This window comes from Carex rostrata, chromosome 6, assembly GCF_964058835.1.
Source record: "Carex rostrata chromosome 6, lpCarRost1.2, whole genome shotgun sequence".
Lineage (NCBI taxonomy): Eukaryota > Viridiplantae > Streptophyta > Magnoliopsida > Poales > Cyperaceae > Carex > Carex rostrata.
This window is the reverse complement of record NC_135923.1, coordinates 11,087,809-11,101,852: the sequence shown is the minus strand read 5'-3', so window position 1 is coordinate 11,101,852 and position 14,044 is coordinate 11,087,809. Positions and strand designations below refer to the sequence as shown.

The 14,044-nt window shown below is 37.5% G+C and overlaps 2 protein-coding genes across 2 annotated transcripts; one reads left to right on the top strand and one right to left on the bottom strand.

The window, feature by feature from the left end:
- Nucleotides 1-5,245: 5,245 nt before the first annotated feature.
- Nucleotides 5,246-9,898, bottom strand: SIEL (ARM repeat superfamily protein). Its single transcript, XM_078303944.1, has 8 exons — nucleotides 9,127-9,898; nucleotides 8,958-9,035; nucleotides 7,923-8,153; nucleotides 7,587-7,778; nucleotides 7,356-7,496; nucleotides 7,188-7,277; nucleotides 6,628-7,007; nucleotides 5,246-6,216 (listed from the first exon to the last, which is right to left on the bottom strand). The coding sequence occupies exons 1-8, from the start codon at nucleotides 9,850-9,852 to the stop codon at nucleotides 5,331-5,333; spliced, it is 2,724 nt and encodes a 907-aa protein (XP_078160070.1). The 5' UTR covers nucleotides 9,853-9,898; the 3' UTR covers nucleotides 5,246-5,330.
- A 1,151-nt stretch (nucleotides 9,899-11,049) lies between these two features.
- On the top strand, nucleotides 11,050-13,720 carry LOC144555894 (ABC transporter G family member 5-like). The gene has a single exon (XM_078304331.1). It carries the CDS (start codon nucleotides 11,156-11,158, stop codon nucleotides 13,451-13,453), a length of 2,298 nt encoding a protein of 765 aa, XP_078160457.1. The 5' UTR covers nucleotides 11,050-11,155; the 3' UTR covers nucleotides 13,454-13,720.
- The last annotated feature ends 324 nt before the right edge of the window (nucleotides 13,721-14,044 follow it).

Sequence of the window (14,044 nt, the reverse complement as noted above, 5' to 3'; positions counted from 1 at the left end):
GGATGCCTGTATGCTAACCCGAATCCTCTGAAGCTACAACCTACAACAATAACAATGTAAATTTATATCTTTGTAACGAATTTCGAAATTGACTTAGATTTTGATTTCAAAATAACAAAATACGTGTGTTTGGCCAGTTCGAGCTTGAGCTCAGACTCTACCCGAGGTAGCTTGATAGTTGATATGCAATTATAACATTCAATTTAGAATATCTAGTCATTACTATAACAAAATATATCAATTTTTTAAATTTTATTAAGAAATAATAAAATATTAATTATTTAAAATAATATTAAAAAAAATAGTATTGAAAATCCTAATAGTTGAATTCGAGTTAACTCAAACTCGGTAACTTGCTTGCAATATCAATTCAAATCTGACTCGACTCGATTCGATTCCAATTATAACAAAAACAAGTTAGAATAAAACTAGCTTGCTCGAGTTTAAAGAGAAGAAAAAAAACACAGAAAAGACGTCCACCATATGTTTTTTTCTTCTTACCAGAGAGTACCAGAACTTTCAAAGGTTGAATTGCTTCTTATCGTTTTGCAATTTGCATTGAGTTGAGCACCACACAATTTATTCCTTCGCCGCCTGAGCATTACAAAAGGAGATGGTAACATAAGATAGATAGGTAGTAATAGCATAGAATAGAACAGGCACATGCTTCCATTACTTTTTTAAATATTTTAGTGGGATGTGTGTCAAGCCCCACTTGTCCACTTCTGACCTCTTCAATTTCCTTTCTTATGTTAACTACTATCTTATCATTATTTTTCTTTCTCCTATTCATAATATTCATATATATCAAATTTCAGTTCCACATAAATTATTCTGACACTCAGATCAGTTTGCTTAACATTATTGAACTGAAACCTCAGACCACAGAGATGCATGGGTAGGTAACATATTGCTGAAATATAGAATAGCAAATTTATTATGATCTGAAATGACTAAAATTTTTGTCAGCTCTGGTTCTAGTTGGGCTCTGTCTGGCCAATGGCCACATTTATCCTATATAAATTGTAAGTTTGTTTTAAACTAATAGCCACCACCTGATCTTCAAAAAGTGGTTGTCTTTTGCAATTGTCTTTATTGTTGCTTCTGGGAGCAAAAGTACAAAACTAGCAACGATTTTTTTTTTATTCTTTTCTTCAAGTTACAAGAATATAAAACCTAAACATTATATATGTTAATTTAATCTAGCAATTGGTCAACACAGTACTGGCAAAGAGCAATTTATAGTACTGACAACATATATTTCATATATAGTACTGACAAAGAGCAATTTATTGATGCTAAAATCTAAAATGAGAGGATTTGTAAAGAAGAAAACTGTAATTTAATACAAGCACAAATTCTACATTCTTGAACAAACATAGAACAGAATAAGTACATACTAGCTAACCTATGTATAAGATGTACTAATTTCTCTCTCTCTGTTTTTTTTTTTTAATGAAATCCCCGTAGGCAAGATGGGTACTAATTTACACCGATAATTATATTCTAAAATAGAGGGGCAGAAAAGAAAAGATGTAATCAGAAATGAGAAATCCTTTTGCACCTATTATCCTGCAAACTGTATTACTAGAAAACTTTACCAGCTGCTCCGATCGAGCAACTTCTTCTCTGCATAGATTTTTGGCATATATACATTCTCAAAAGTTTCATAGTTGCCAGGACTATCAGAACAACTATTATGCACGTATAAATATTTAGAAGGGAAAATACAAAAGTGCAAATAAATGTAAAGAAAAAAATGAAGAAAGAAAAAGTAAATTCTTTTCATGTAACTGGAGTTACTTTCGACCAACCGAATACAATCCATCGACAACATCTACTCTTGTAGTGCATGACAGAATCCGGTGGAATAGCGAAGACACCAGCTTTCTCACTGCCAAGCATCTCTTATTCTTTTTCTTCTTCTTCTTCTTCTTCTTTTTATTCCTCTTGTTATTCTCCCTTTGATTCTCAGTTTCATTCCCTTTGCTACTAGCAACACTATAGCTTCTTTGGAGCATGAATGGCAACTCCACAGCCTTCTCTTTAACCCTGCCAAAACACCTCATAGTCTTTTCAGGCACAGTCTCTTTTTTGGAGAAGGTATAACTCCTAAGATACATTTGTCTACAAGAGTAACTATCCACAACAGCAGGCACTGCACGACCGGTACCGTTACCATCTCTTTTTCTTGCAACCGCCCTTACAAACTCTGCATCCGACTCTGGCCACTTGTATAGGTTGACATAAGTTGCACGTACCGGTGCACGACAATCGATGCAATCGATGGTTGACTTGCAACTGGAACTCATATTTTCTTGGATTTTGGGTTCTGAGTTTGTAGGGATGAGTGATATAATGTAATGGAAGGAGGCTTTGTGTAGAAGGGAAGTTAGGAGTTTGAAAAGGCAAAAGGGAAGAAGAGAGAAGGGCTTATTTGTAAAGTGGGATCATGTGTGGGGGAAATGATGTGGCATCATTGGCAATGAGTGATCAAGATATATTGATGGTTGCCTCCTTACTATTTTAACTAGACAAAAAGATTTAAGTTGATTAGCATTTACCAAATATATGGCTCTTTCGTGCTGTATAGTAGTCCCATTCACCTCTTTTTGTGTTGGTTTTGGAAAGTTTATTCTAAATGAAATTGATTAGCATGCACATTAATTCAATCAATGATGAGTTTCTCGTTGTCATAGCTTTCTTTTTTCAAATGATTTATTTTTCGTTTTCTGAATTTACGTTGCATTTTTAACTGTGTTGGAATATATTATAGGACGAGTATTTTTATTTTATTGTAATAAACTTAGCGTTTTCCATACTACAGATAATAAAGTTCCAATTTTGGTTTAAATGGATAAAAAGAAGAAAGAACAGAGAAGTTTCATCTCCTATTATCTCGCTAAGTTTTTTCCTAAAACAAAATATATCCATTTTGGAGGTGTCATAATTGATATTAGCTGTGTCTATTTAGCATAAGCCGTTCTTCAATTGTACAGATCTCTTGCCCGAAATCAGAGATTTTGAAAGGATAAATTTCTATTTCAGCTTAAGCTTTTATCATGCCCCGAGGTCTCTTAAGAACCGAATTAAATAAATAAATCTGCCAAATTAACACAGAGAGGATACTAATCAATAATTTTATTTACTAAATGGTTCCCACTTTCCCCATAATTCATAATTCAGTTGATCTGACCAAGTATACAGAGCCCATGTATAAAATTTCATATTGCGCTCCAACATATACTTTTATTTTGGATATACAAGCCCGTAGGCCTGACCGCCTGATTGCTCTCATTTTCAGTAAAGCGAACAAGACACAAATAATGGTACACTAACAAAGTCAACAAAGGAAGAAAAGTTAATTCAAGGTCTTAGATCGACTGCGATTCCACAATGCACAAAACTCACGAGAATAATTCGCAAAAATAGCGCTTTAATCACGACGTGCAACACTATCATTGCTGTCTCCACCATAACCAGTTCATGTCACGATATAACCTTTTTTCATTACTTGATATTTATTACTTGATTTCATGGGTCTACACTCTACAAGCATATTTTTTTTACTTATGAAAATGCACCACAGAGATCCCATTCAATTGTATTATGGTTTTATGCTATAAGCGTTTTATTAATCAAAATGAGCCACTTATCGATAGGTAAATAATCAATCAACAGTAGACCTCGCATGCTCTAATAAGATCACTTATTAGTAAATGCCATGATTTAGGCGAGGGAGGAAGCAAAGGATGGAACAACTTTTAGCTAGCCCACAATTAATGAAAAAAAAAAAAGACATGTGGCTTTAATGCGGACGCTTAACTGTGCAGTTTAGGACATACACATGCACTGCTATGATTGAAAGTGATTAGACGCACTCAATGATGTCTTGAGATATAGCATAGACATCAAACCACTTGTTAACCTAGAAAAAGCTAGCACCTCCGACTGGACGAAATTTAATATATATGAGTAGAACTAGGGTGCTCTTTAAGCCTTTCAAAGTTTTGGTGAGCTTAACTCTATAATTCATCAAATCGATTTCAAATGACGAATCCGAACCATTGAAACCCACCTACCTTACGTGTGATGCATCTACATGTGAAATTTTTAAACATTCGAATTAATTTAGTATAAAGTCAAGCGGTCAAAAACGTTCAAAAAATGAATGCACTAAAATTAATTTATTAACCTTCTAATTTTGACCGCTTGACTTTATACTAAATTAATTCGAATGTTTAAAAATTTCACATGTAGATGCATCACACGTAAGGTAGGGGGGTTTCAACGGTTCGGATTCGTCGTTTGAAATCGATTTGATGAGTTTTAGAGTTAAGCTCACCAAAACTTTGGTGAGCTTAAGAGCACCCTAGTTCTACTTTATATATATATATAGGGTCCGGCTAATTTGTTGCCGGCAGCATTTTAGCCGAAGGTGTTGCCGCCATTTTTTTTATTTTTGTGATGTCCAAACAACAAATCTAAACCGTTAGATGTTTAATCTATATTATAATCTACTTGGAGACCAAATTTTACATTTTTTGGAATTTTTTTACTATTTATTAAGCTGGTTTGAAAACTGCTGATTTCAGTAAATTTCTGCAGCATTGAAATCAGCGGTTTTCAAACCAGCTTAATAAATAGTAAAAAAATTCCAAAAAAATGTAAAATTTGGTCTCCAAGTAGATTATAGTATAGATTAAACATCTAACGGTCTGAATTTGTTGTTTGGACATCACAAAATAAAAAAAAGGCGGCAGCACCGCCGGCAATAAATTAGCCACAACTTATATATATATGTTGGCTAATATCAAAGTGGTAGTTCATGAGCTTTGGTGCTACCAATTCGTTTTTTAATTTTCAAAGTTTAAAATGTCGATCCGAACCGTTCAAGTTGTTCTCCATATTAAATTGTACTTGGAGACCAAATTTTACATTTTTTCTAAATTTTTTTACTATTTATTAAGCCACTTTGAAAATCGCTGATCCAACAGTGACTTAACAAAACAGTAAAATCAACAGCCACTGTTGAATCAGCAATTTTCAAAGTGGCTTAATAAATAGTAAAAAAATTCAGAAAAATGTAAAATTTGGTCTCCAAGCACATATTAATATGGAGAACAAGATGAGCAGTTCAGATCGACTTTTTGGATTTTGAAATTTCAAATTTGGACCGTATGCATATCGGCCCATATGCTACCGAACGCATATTATAGTCTCTCTCTCTATATATATATATATATATATAACCCACAAATATATATGAAAAAAGAAAAGGAGTATCCAGAAGAATATCATATTTAGTTGATTTGAACTATATGTGCATATTATCTATTTTTCACACTAGAAAAATAAACAAAACTCTCAATGGACAGCTCAGTAACATCACACTTTGGCCCGCCTTCTCTCTCTTTAAAAATTTCATAATATTCTGATGAACACTCGATCACAACACAAACCCTAATTTCGAATGAAAAGACATTTGGGGATTCATAAAATGGAATCACACTAGTGCATTTCCTCATCTTTTCAGAACCTTCAAAATTACACACATCTAAAGACATGTATTGTGGGGGCCCGCCTCCGACAGACATGCGTAACCACAATCTGTCTGTACTGGATGTGTTGTGAAGAGTTATGCAAAATCTTATACCAATAGGCAATCCTGGAATGAATGCAAGTGGGTTCTCTGAATCATTTCCAGCCACTTTCAATTCTGCTTTGATAGATTTCATTTCCTTGAGAACATCCAATTCTTGAAATTCAAATAGTTCAAACAACCCATGTAAATCAACAATACCAGAACTCCTTTTGTCAATTGACCTCTTAACCTCTTTTGTGAAATCAGAAAGACATGAGATAGCCTCTAGGTGTGAGATTTTCGCACAAAGGTTCTTCAAATTACATGAGTTCGTCCCAGCCAAAGAGAGTGTAAAAGCATCTGAGAGCAAGTTTAACTCCAGGATGTGGCATTCTACTTCTTTAGTCCAGCCAGTAAAACTGTAAAGAATACTTCTCAGAGAGCTGTCTAATTTTTCCAGTAAAACATGGTGGTTTCTAATTTGAAAAGTAGTAGAACTTCTGAGGTCAGACTTGCACCATATTTCAGATATCAATTGCACAATTTGTATGTATTTTGATAAAAAATCTACAGTTGTGCTGGCTGATTGCGATGTATCAAAGGAGATAATTTCTAGCTCCTTTGAACAAGACCTACAGAAACATGAAAGTACTTAGAAGTTTCAAACAGAACAAAAAAAATGAAATATAAACTACATGTGGATGCCTTGGCTTGGAGTCGACATAAGAAAAACAATAGATCTGCCAATAAGCAATGGCAATTAGATTTTGATAGTTAATCCAATGGGACCAGTTCAATTGAAATATTGTTTATATGGATTATACAGGGCTGGGCTTGAAATCAGGAAATGATAAGATGCTGACTCCAATTCAGGTTCCAATTCCAGTTTTAAAGAAACTATTACCAAGCTACAATCAAACACTTTTGGTCTTTTCGTTCTCTCCTTTTTCTTGGGTTGCTTCCTGCTTGGTCTTATTATACTTCCTGTCTAAATTAGGCAATAGGTTTGTAGTATCAAGGAGAGAGATAAAAAACAGTAGTACCTCAAAATTCTTTCAGCATCATTTCCATTGGACCGCTTTATCAATGACCATGCATTTCCAATTGATTTGGAAATTAACTTTATAATAGACAGCATCACTTCCTCATTAGTTCCATTGCTATCAACTTCTGCCATTAAATCTTGAGATTTCCATTTAATATTGGTATGATAAAGTAGAAAGGTAAGCAGAAAATCCCGATCAACGGTGCCTTGTAATGCACGGGAGATTCTACCAAGTAATGCAACAGCATAAGAGAACAGCACCACAGGTGTGTCAGGTGTGATTTCATTCTCAGACAGAGGTGATGCTATGCATACAACTAGTGTTGCGGCCATACTGGGTTTGTCCAAGGCCAGATCAACTTTACTTGTTTGCTCAATCTACAACATAAGGAAAAAGTAAAAAGAAATTAATGGTGTTCATTATTGTCTGAAAAAGTTAACCAAAATACCCCCTTAATTTTTGAATGAGATGGACATAAAGAGAAGTCCTTCTGAGAGAAGTACCTAAATGGGAAAAGAAAATGACATGCTATTCTCCAAAAAGGTAATTTACATTACCTGCTTAGCCAAATCTTTAGCTAAACTGAGAGAAAATCTCTGGTGATTCTTACCCAGAGAGAACAAAGCAAAGAATATGTCTTCCTCTTCCTGAAAATGATATACTGAAAATTGAGGCAATGGACAGTGAGAGAAGTTCCCTTAAAATTAAACTTGCCATTAATATACCTCAGGATGTCTCTCCAAATTTGCAATTAGCTCATTAACAGTAGATTTAAATATCCCACGCTTAGGCAGTTTCATTAATCGAAGAGTCTTCCTTGCCTTATGCCGTACCAGAGCACTCATATCAGTCAGCAAACCTAAAAACTAAAACCAAACAAAAAGCTATCAAATTTTAAATAATTGAAACAATTAAAAAAGAATATTTATTTCCAACTTCATTTTAGAACAATATACCATGTGCATGTGTTTCTCATGAACATTAAGACATTCATGTGCCGCCATATGAAACAGTGAATCGAGAGCCTCTACCCGCACCCCCTCGACATCATCATTCATCAAGTCCATTAATAAATTTATGGCATCATCAGCAAATTTGATAGACAATAGTGCATGTATTCCTAGAGATCTACACGCTACCTTCCTCACCTACAAAATTAAAAAGAACAAATTAGTAAAAGGAACCCTTTGTGTAAAAAGAGCCCTTACTGTGTTAGCACAACTTTTTTTTGGATACATAAACCAAACAATTGCCATTATCGATTTCTTTGAATTGTATTATTAATGTATTACCTCGTAAAACTCATCTTCTATTCCATGAACATAAGCACCGGCTGCACATGCATATGATGGCTTCGATTCTTTATCTAATTTAACAAGAGATTTTCCTCCATTTTTGGCTCCTAATATTTTCTTAGATAATGACTGCATTAAAACACTGTCAGAGACCAGCTTGAGCTTACCAAGTGCTTCAAATGCTTCAATTCTGACTTTCACACTCATGTCCCGTGCCATACAGCAAATCTGGACAGAAAAAAAGAAACATAATATTGATGACATACTTTCATGAATGAAGCAGGGTTTACAAATTAGATTAATTACCTTGCCAGTACTACACTGGTATATGTCCTGTATTAATCCATATCAACCTGTACATAACCATAACAGATTCCTTTGTAGATCCATCTATACCGATGCAAATAAAGATGAATAACTTTTCTAGGAAATAACACAGCATGTTTCTCTTATTTGCAATAATGGGCAGCATTTGCTAACATTTGAAAATAACGCCAGTTTTCTAGTAAGATACTCAAAAGTCTGTCCTTGAGTTCAGAAAACATCTATATTCTTCAGCATTTGTGCAAGCTCCCAGTTACCAGATTAGTATGATATTTTTGGGCTATTACATTAATGCTGTCAGTGTGTAATAAAATTTAGCAATTTTGGCTTCTTAGTTTACATCAACTTATGAAAAGATCTGATCGAGTTAATATGAAAAAATAGTAGTATTATGTTTGTTTCTAATTTGACAAAATTTGCAAACAGTCAAAAAATGAGGACTTATATAAGAAATTCTGGTTTAATTTGCAAATATGGTTGAACCTTCATGTACAAGTTTGCAAAAGAGACCTAGGTCTGAGTATCATCAATACAAAATCCAAATCAGTGTAACATCATATTCATACCCAATTCTTAATGTCGAGAATAGAGTTGGACACGTATGTTGGTTTTGTAGTTAAGTAAGAGTAAGACTGTCATTGAACTCCAAAAATATGCATAGAACAGCAATACAGCACCAACATCACATCAGAATATTGGAAGCTTTACCTGAGTAAATATTGTATCCATCTTTTCACTCTTATCTACACCCTTCTCCTCTACAAGTATTTTCCCACACAAACCAACCTACCAATTATATTTCAAATGTCAGTTTTGTAATCTCCAAAGGTCCATCAATCAAATATTAACCAAATAAGTGTTAGAACAAATAACAAACCATTCTTACAGCGGCAGATCTGACCAGTTCATCATCATCCCTCATCAGACCAACTGCATGATCAAGACAACACTCAGCCACACAGAAGTCCACACCAGCCCCAGCCACAGTGAGAAACTCAAATAAGCCATCAATGGCCTCTCTCCTCAAAACGGGATAAATATCGCCAATAAACCCCAGAAGAACCCTTACCATAACTTCGTCCGTTAAATTGTTACTACTGCATTTCCATCTTCCAACAATAAACACCAATAAATTCAAAATCCTTGATCTAACTCTATAAACCCTGCTAGAAGCTAGAGAAAGCACCAGATTCTCATCCAGAACCGAGTCCACAGTAGAGAATCCATCTTTATTTAAAGAACTCCTCGCAATTGAAAGGAGAGCTGAAAGCACAGCTGATGAATTTCGATCATGGCCATTGATGAGGGATCGGATGGTGGAGACAATTGACTGGGAAAGGGAAGGATGAGGGGACACTGATTGACTGAGAACAGAGAGTGCGAGGCTTAGAGAAAGGGGATTGGTGGAGAGGCGGGGGAGGGAGAGGAGAAGAGATTCAACGGTGGAATGAACGGTGACGATAGAAGTGGAGGGGTTTAGGACGACAGATAGAGCAGTGGATAGCGAAGAGAGGTGCAAAGGGCAATGGGGATGGGGAAGGGGATTGTTACTGGGATTGCAAGTGGGAGTGACAGCAGGAACTAGGGATCCTTCCCTTTCCATGAGAAAGGAGAGGTCGAGCGGGTGACGGGGAGGGGGAGGGGGAGAGGGAAGTAGAAATTGAGCAGAGCGCGGAGCGGGCGATGGACTTTGGAGTGAAATGGCAAGGATGTAATATGCCAACCAAACTGTTTTGATATTTGGACCTGGGCTCACATTGAATTGCAAGTTTCGGCCCATTTAAAGCTAATATTGGGTCCATACTTTACCAATGTAAGAATTTTACATTACAAATCTATAATAAGCTGCGCGCCCTCCTTGCAAACCTGCTAACGGATCAGGGTTGCAATTTTTACTGGGCCCGAAAGGTCCAATACGGGCCTGGTTTGTGTTGACTCCTCGATGTTATTGCATCATAAAACTTATACATACATAAATAGGCGATTATGTTAATTATAAACTTATTTAGTTCTTTTAACATGATTCTAATAACATTTTTATATTATCTACTTACATGATAGCACGTGACGAACTTGCTCCAGGACGCAACAATCATTCTCCATTTTAAACAAGGCAAAACCATTTGGCGTTAAACACCCAAACAGAAAAAGGACATCCAAGATACAAAATTACACAAATACGGCCCCAACCCCCTTCTATGTCAAAACAAAAAGTGAAAATAAAAAAGAAATATATAATATGACGAAAGCTAACTTTGTCTGACGCAGTTATGCTACATGAACTTTATGATAAGAGATTATGAAATTGAACTTGAACAACATAAACAAATATCTTAGCTTAGGCTGTTGACCAACACACTTCTAACCCCCACTGGGGTAAACTCAAATTTTATTTTGGTCGATGTGGCTCAGCTAAAAATTAACTACCCTTCTATTTTCATACCCACAATTTCCCTAACCCTCACCTACTTATTGACATACATTATCTTTGTGAAAACAACCCTTAGTTAATTTATTGCATCATTCCAAATTCAACAACCAAGCTGATTTGCTGTTAGCTCAACATCCGGCCCAACTGCTGACCTTTATTGCAAGTATGCGTGGCCCACTTTCAGAGACTCATCTCTATCTCACGTGGCACTGAATCTCGGTAATAGGTCAACATATGCATATTCAATTATTCATAGTGGAACCTTAGTCAAGACGAAATCTTTCTCTTATTAATACTATCTATAAATGGAACATTATTCACAGGAAAACTCATTACCCTCTTAATTCCAAAACCCCTCTACTCTCTCTCCCTCCTCCCCATTACCTCTCACTCTCAAGGGTGCACGCAACACCCTTTTGTAGCCTGTAGAAGACCGCATTTAATAGGGATTGGCGGTTAATTATAAGAGAGAAAGATGTCAAGGTTTGTAGACAAACTCTCCTTCTTTGACAGGAGAGCATCTCCAATGGAGGATGCAGATGGCATACCACGTAGCGGGTTACTCGTGCATCACCCAAGAAGCCCTGCCGCATCCCCACCAGCACCATTACATCCACAGGGAATCTCATCCTCCAGCCTTGCCCAGCTTTTCAAACGGGTCGGTGACACGCACAGTGATTTATCATCTACCCCTTCATCCCCTTCCACCTCGACCTTCACACTCGAACTCACCACACCGATGGTCCCACCCTTTGTCGGAGGTGTCAGCCAAACCCCATTCGTGCTATCCTTCACCGACTTGTCATACAAGGTGAAGCGACCCCAAAAGGGCTCTTCCCTCCCGTCATTCAAGAGCAATCCTACAGTTTCAGATGGGGCTGTAACGGAGTTGTCTAGCACCAAAACTCTGCTCGACTCTATTTCTGGCGAGGCAAGAGAAGGAGAGATACTAGCGGTGCTAGGTGCAAGTGGGTCGGGTAAGTCGACCCTTATTGATGCATTAGCCAATCGGATCGTGAAGGAGAGCCTCCAAGGATCCATCACACTAAATGGAGAACCTTTAGACAGCCAGCTTTTGAAGGTGATCTCTGCATATGTTATGCAAGATGATCTCTTATACCCAATGCTTACTGTCGAAGAGACTCTCATGTTCTCGGCTGAGTTCCGATTGCCGCGAACTCTCTCAACTGATAGAAAAAAGGCACGTGTTCAAGCACTGATCGACCAACTCGGGCTTCGGTCCGCTGCCAATACTATAATTGGAGATGAAGGACACCGTGGAGTTTCTGGTGGAGAGCGAAGGAGAGTATCAATTGGTACTGACATAATTCACGACCCGATTGTGCTCTTCCTAGATGAACCGACATCCGGGCTTGACTCAACCAGTGCATTCATGGTGGTCCAGGTGTTGCAACGAATTGCTCATAGTGGCAGTATTGTTGTTATGTCAGTGCATCAGCCGAGCTACCGGATTCTCAACTTGCTAGACCGCCTCCTCTTTCTGTCCCGTGGGCAGACAGTCTTCTACGGCCCACCAAGTAGCCTCCCGATCTTCTTCACCGAGTTTGGAAGCCCGATACCCGATAATGAGAACCCGACTGAGTTCGCTCTAGACTTTATCCGTGAGATCGAGGAGACACCAGCCGGTGCCAGAGAACTAGTTGAGTTCAGCAAGTCATGGCAGAAGCGAACATTGACTCATAAGCCTCCTGCCTACCGTGAAAAACAAACTCTCTCCCTGAAAGAGGCAATAGCTGCTAGTATTTCACGTGGAAAGCTTGTCTCTGGTGCAACCGATGTCTCAGCTGGATCTGCTTCATCAGTACAAAAGTTTGCAAATCCTTGGTGGATAGAAATGGGTGTTCTAACCAAGCGATCCTTCACCAACTCCAAGCGAATGCCCGAGCTATTCATAATTCGTCTCGGAGCGGTTCTTGTAACCGGTTTTATACTTGCAACTATCTTTTGGCGCCTAGACAACTCCCCCAAGGGAGTACAAGAGCGGCTCGGTTTTTTTGCAATTGCCATGTCTACTATGTTTTACACATGTGCTGACGCACTCCCAGTTTTCCTCAATGAGAGGTACATATTCATGCGCGAGACTGCTTACAATGCATATCGCCGCTCCTCCTATGTGCTCTCACATGCCATAGTTGGCTTCCCTCCTCTTGTATTCCTCTCCTTAGCCTTTGCCTTGACGACCTTCTTTGCAGTGGGTCTGGCCGGAGGCGTCTCTGGGTTTATGTTTTTTGTTGCGATTGTGTTAGCCTCTTTCTGGGCTGGCAGTGGATTCGTCACATTTCTCTCAGGCGTCGTTACACATGTGATGCTAGGTTACCCTGTGGTAGTATCAACCCTCGCATATTTTCTATTGTTTAGCGGTTTCTTCATCACGCGTGACCGAATCCCAAAATACTGGCTCTGGTTCCATTACCTTTCTCTTGTGAAATATCCATATGAAGCAGTAATGCAAAACGAGTTCAGTGACCCAAAGAAGTGCTTTGTGCGGGGTGTGCAAATGTTCGAAAACACCCCGCTCGGTGCATTACCACAATTCTTACAATTGAAGGTACTCAAAGCAATGGGCACCTCAATTGGGTTGAATTTGAATGCTGACACTTGTATAACAACCGGTAAGGATCTTCTACAGCAACAGGCTGTTACAGATCTCACCAAATGGGATTGCCTTTGGATTACAATCGCATGGGGATTTCTCTTCAGGATTCTCTTCTATATATGTCTGTTGCTAGGTAGCAAGAACAAGAGGAGGTAATTTTCTTCAAAAAAGAAAAATCGAAAGGGGGATGTAAAATATGTTGCTTGATGCTTTGGTGGAAGCCCATTAATTGTACTGTTCATGTTTTGTTCATTTTTTTTTTTTTTTTTGGATGTAGTTTGGTTTGTTTAAAGTTGATTTATCAATCTTTGAGAATTACCTGTATTTTTGTTATATAGCATAGAAGAATTCCGCTTATTATACGAACATTTTAAACTTCCATGTGCTTGCTGAAATAGAGTATAACAGTCTTAAGGGCAAAATGCAGAGAAACAGCGTATTTATCCTCTGTTTTATTCCCTTTCATTCCCTTTCTATTGGACATAATGCATTGTTAATTATCTTTAATTTACAGCTATAATTTGCTAATGGATTTTCACTAGACTAACAAGATCCTCTTCTTGTTCGAGTGCACTCAACTTTTGCATGACTGACGTGTACGGTGCCTATTCGGGGATAGCACACGGGGCAGTATTATTTGCTCTTTGAGATTTGTGCAGAACGTATTTGGACAGTTGAGATTTTCCCAAAAAAAAAAAACTCAAAGTTTGAGATATCTCAGAGGATGCGAATTCTTCTTGTTCCAAT

Coding starts and splice junctions, on each gene's coding strand:
- LOC144555894 (XM_078304331.1), top strand. CDS start 11,156: ATGTCAAGGTTTGTAGACAAACTCTCCTTCTTTGACAGGAGAGCATCT.
- SIEL (XM_078303944.1), bottom strand. CDS start 9,852: ATGGAAAGGGAAGGATCCCTAGTTCCTGCTGTCACTCCCACTTGCAAT. Junction 9,036..9,126: donor GATCTGCCGCTGTAAGAATG/GTTTGTTATTTG, acceptor TATAATTGGTAG/GTTGGTTTGTGTGGGAAAAT. Junction 6,217..6,627: donor GATGCTGAAAGAATTTTGAG/GTACTACTGTTT, acceptor ATGTTTCTGTAG/GTCTTGTTCAAAGGAGCTAG.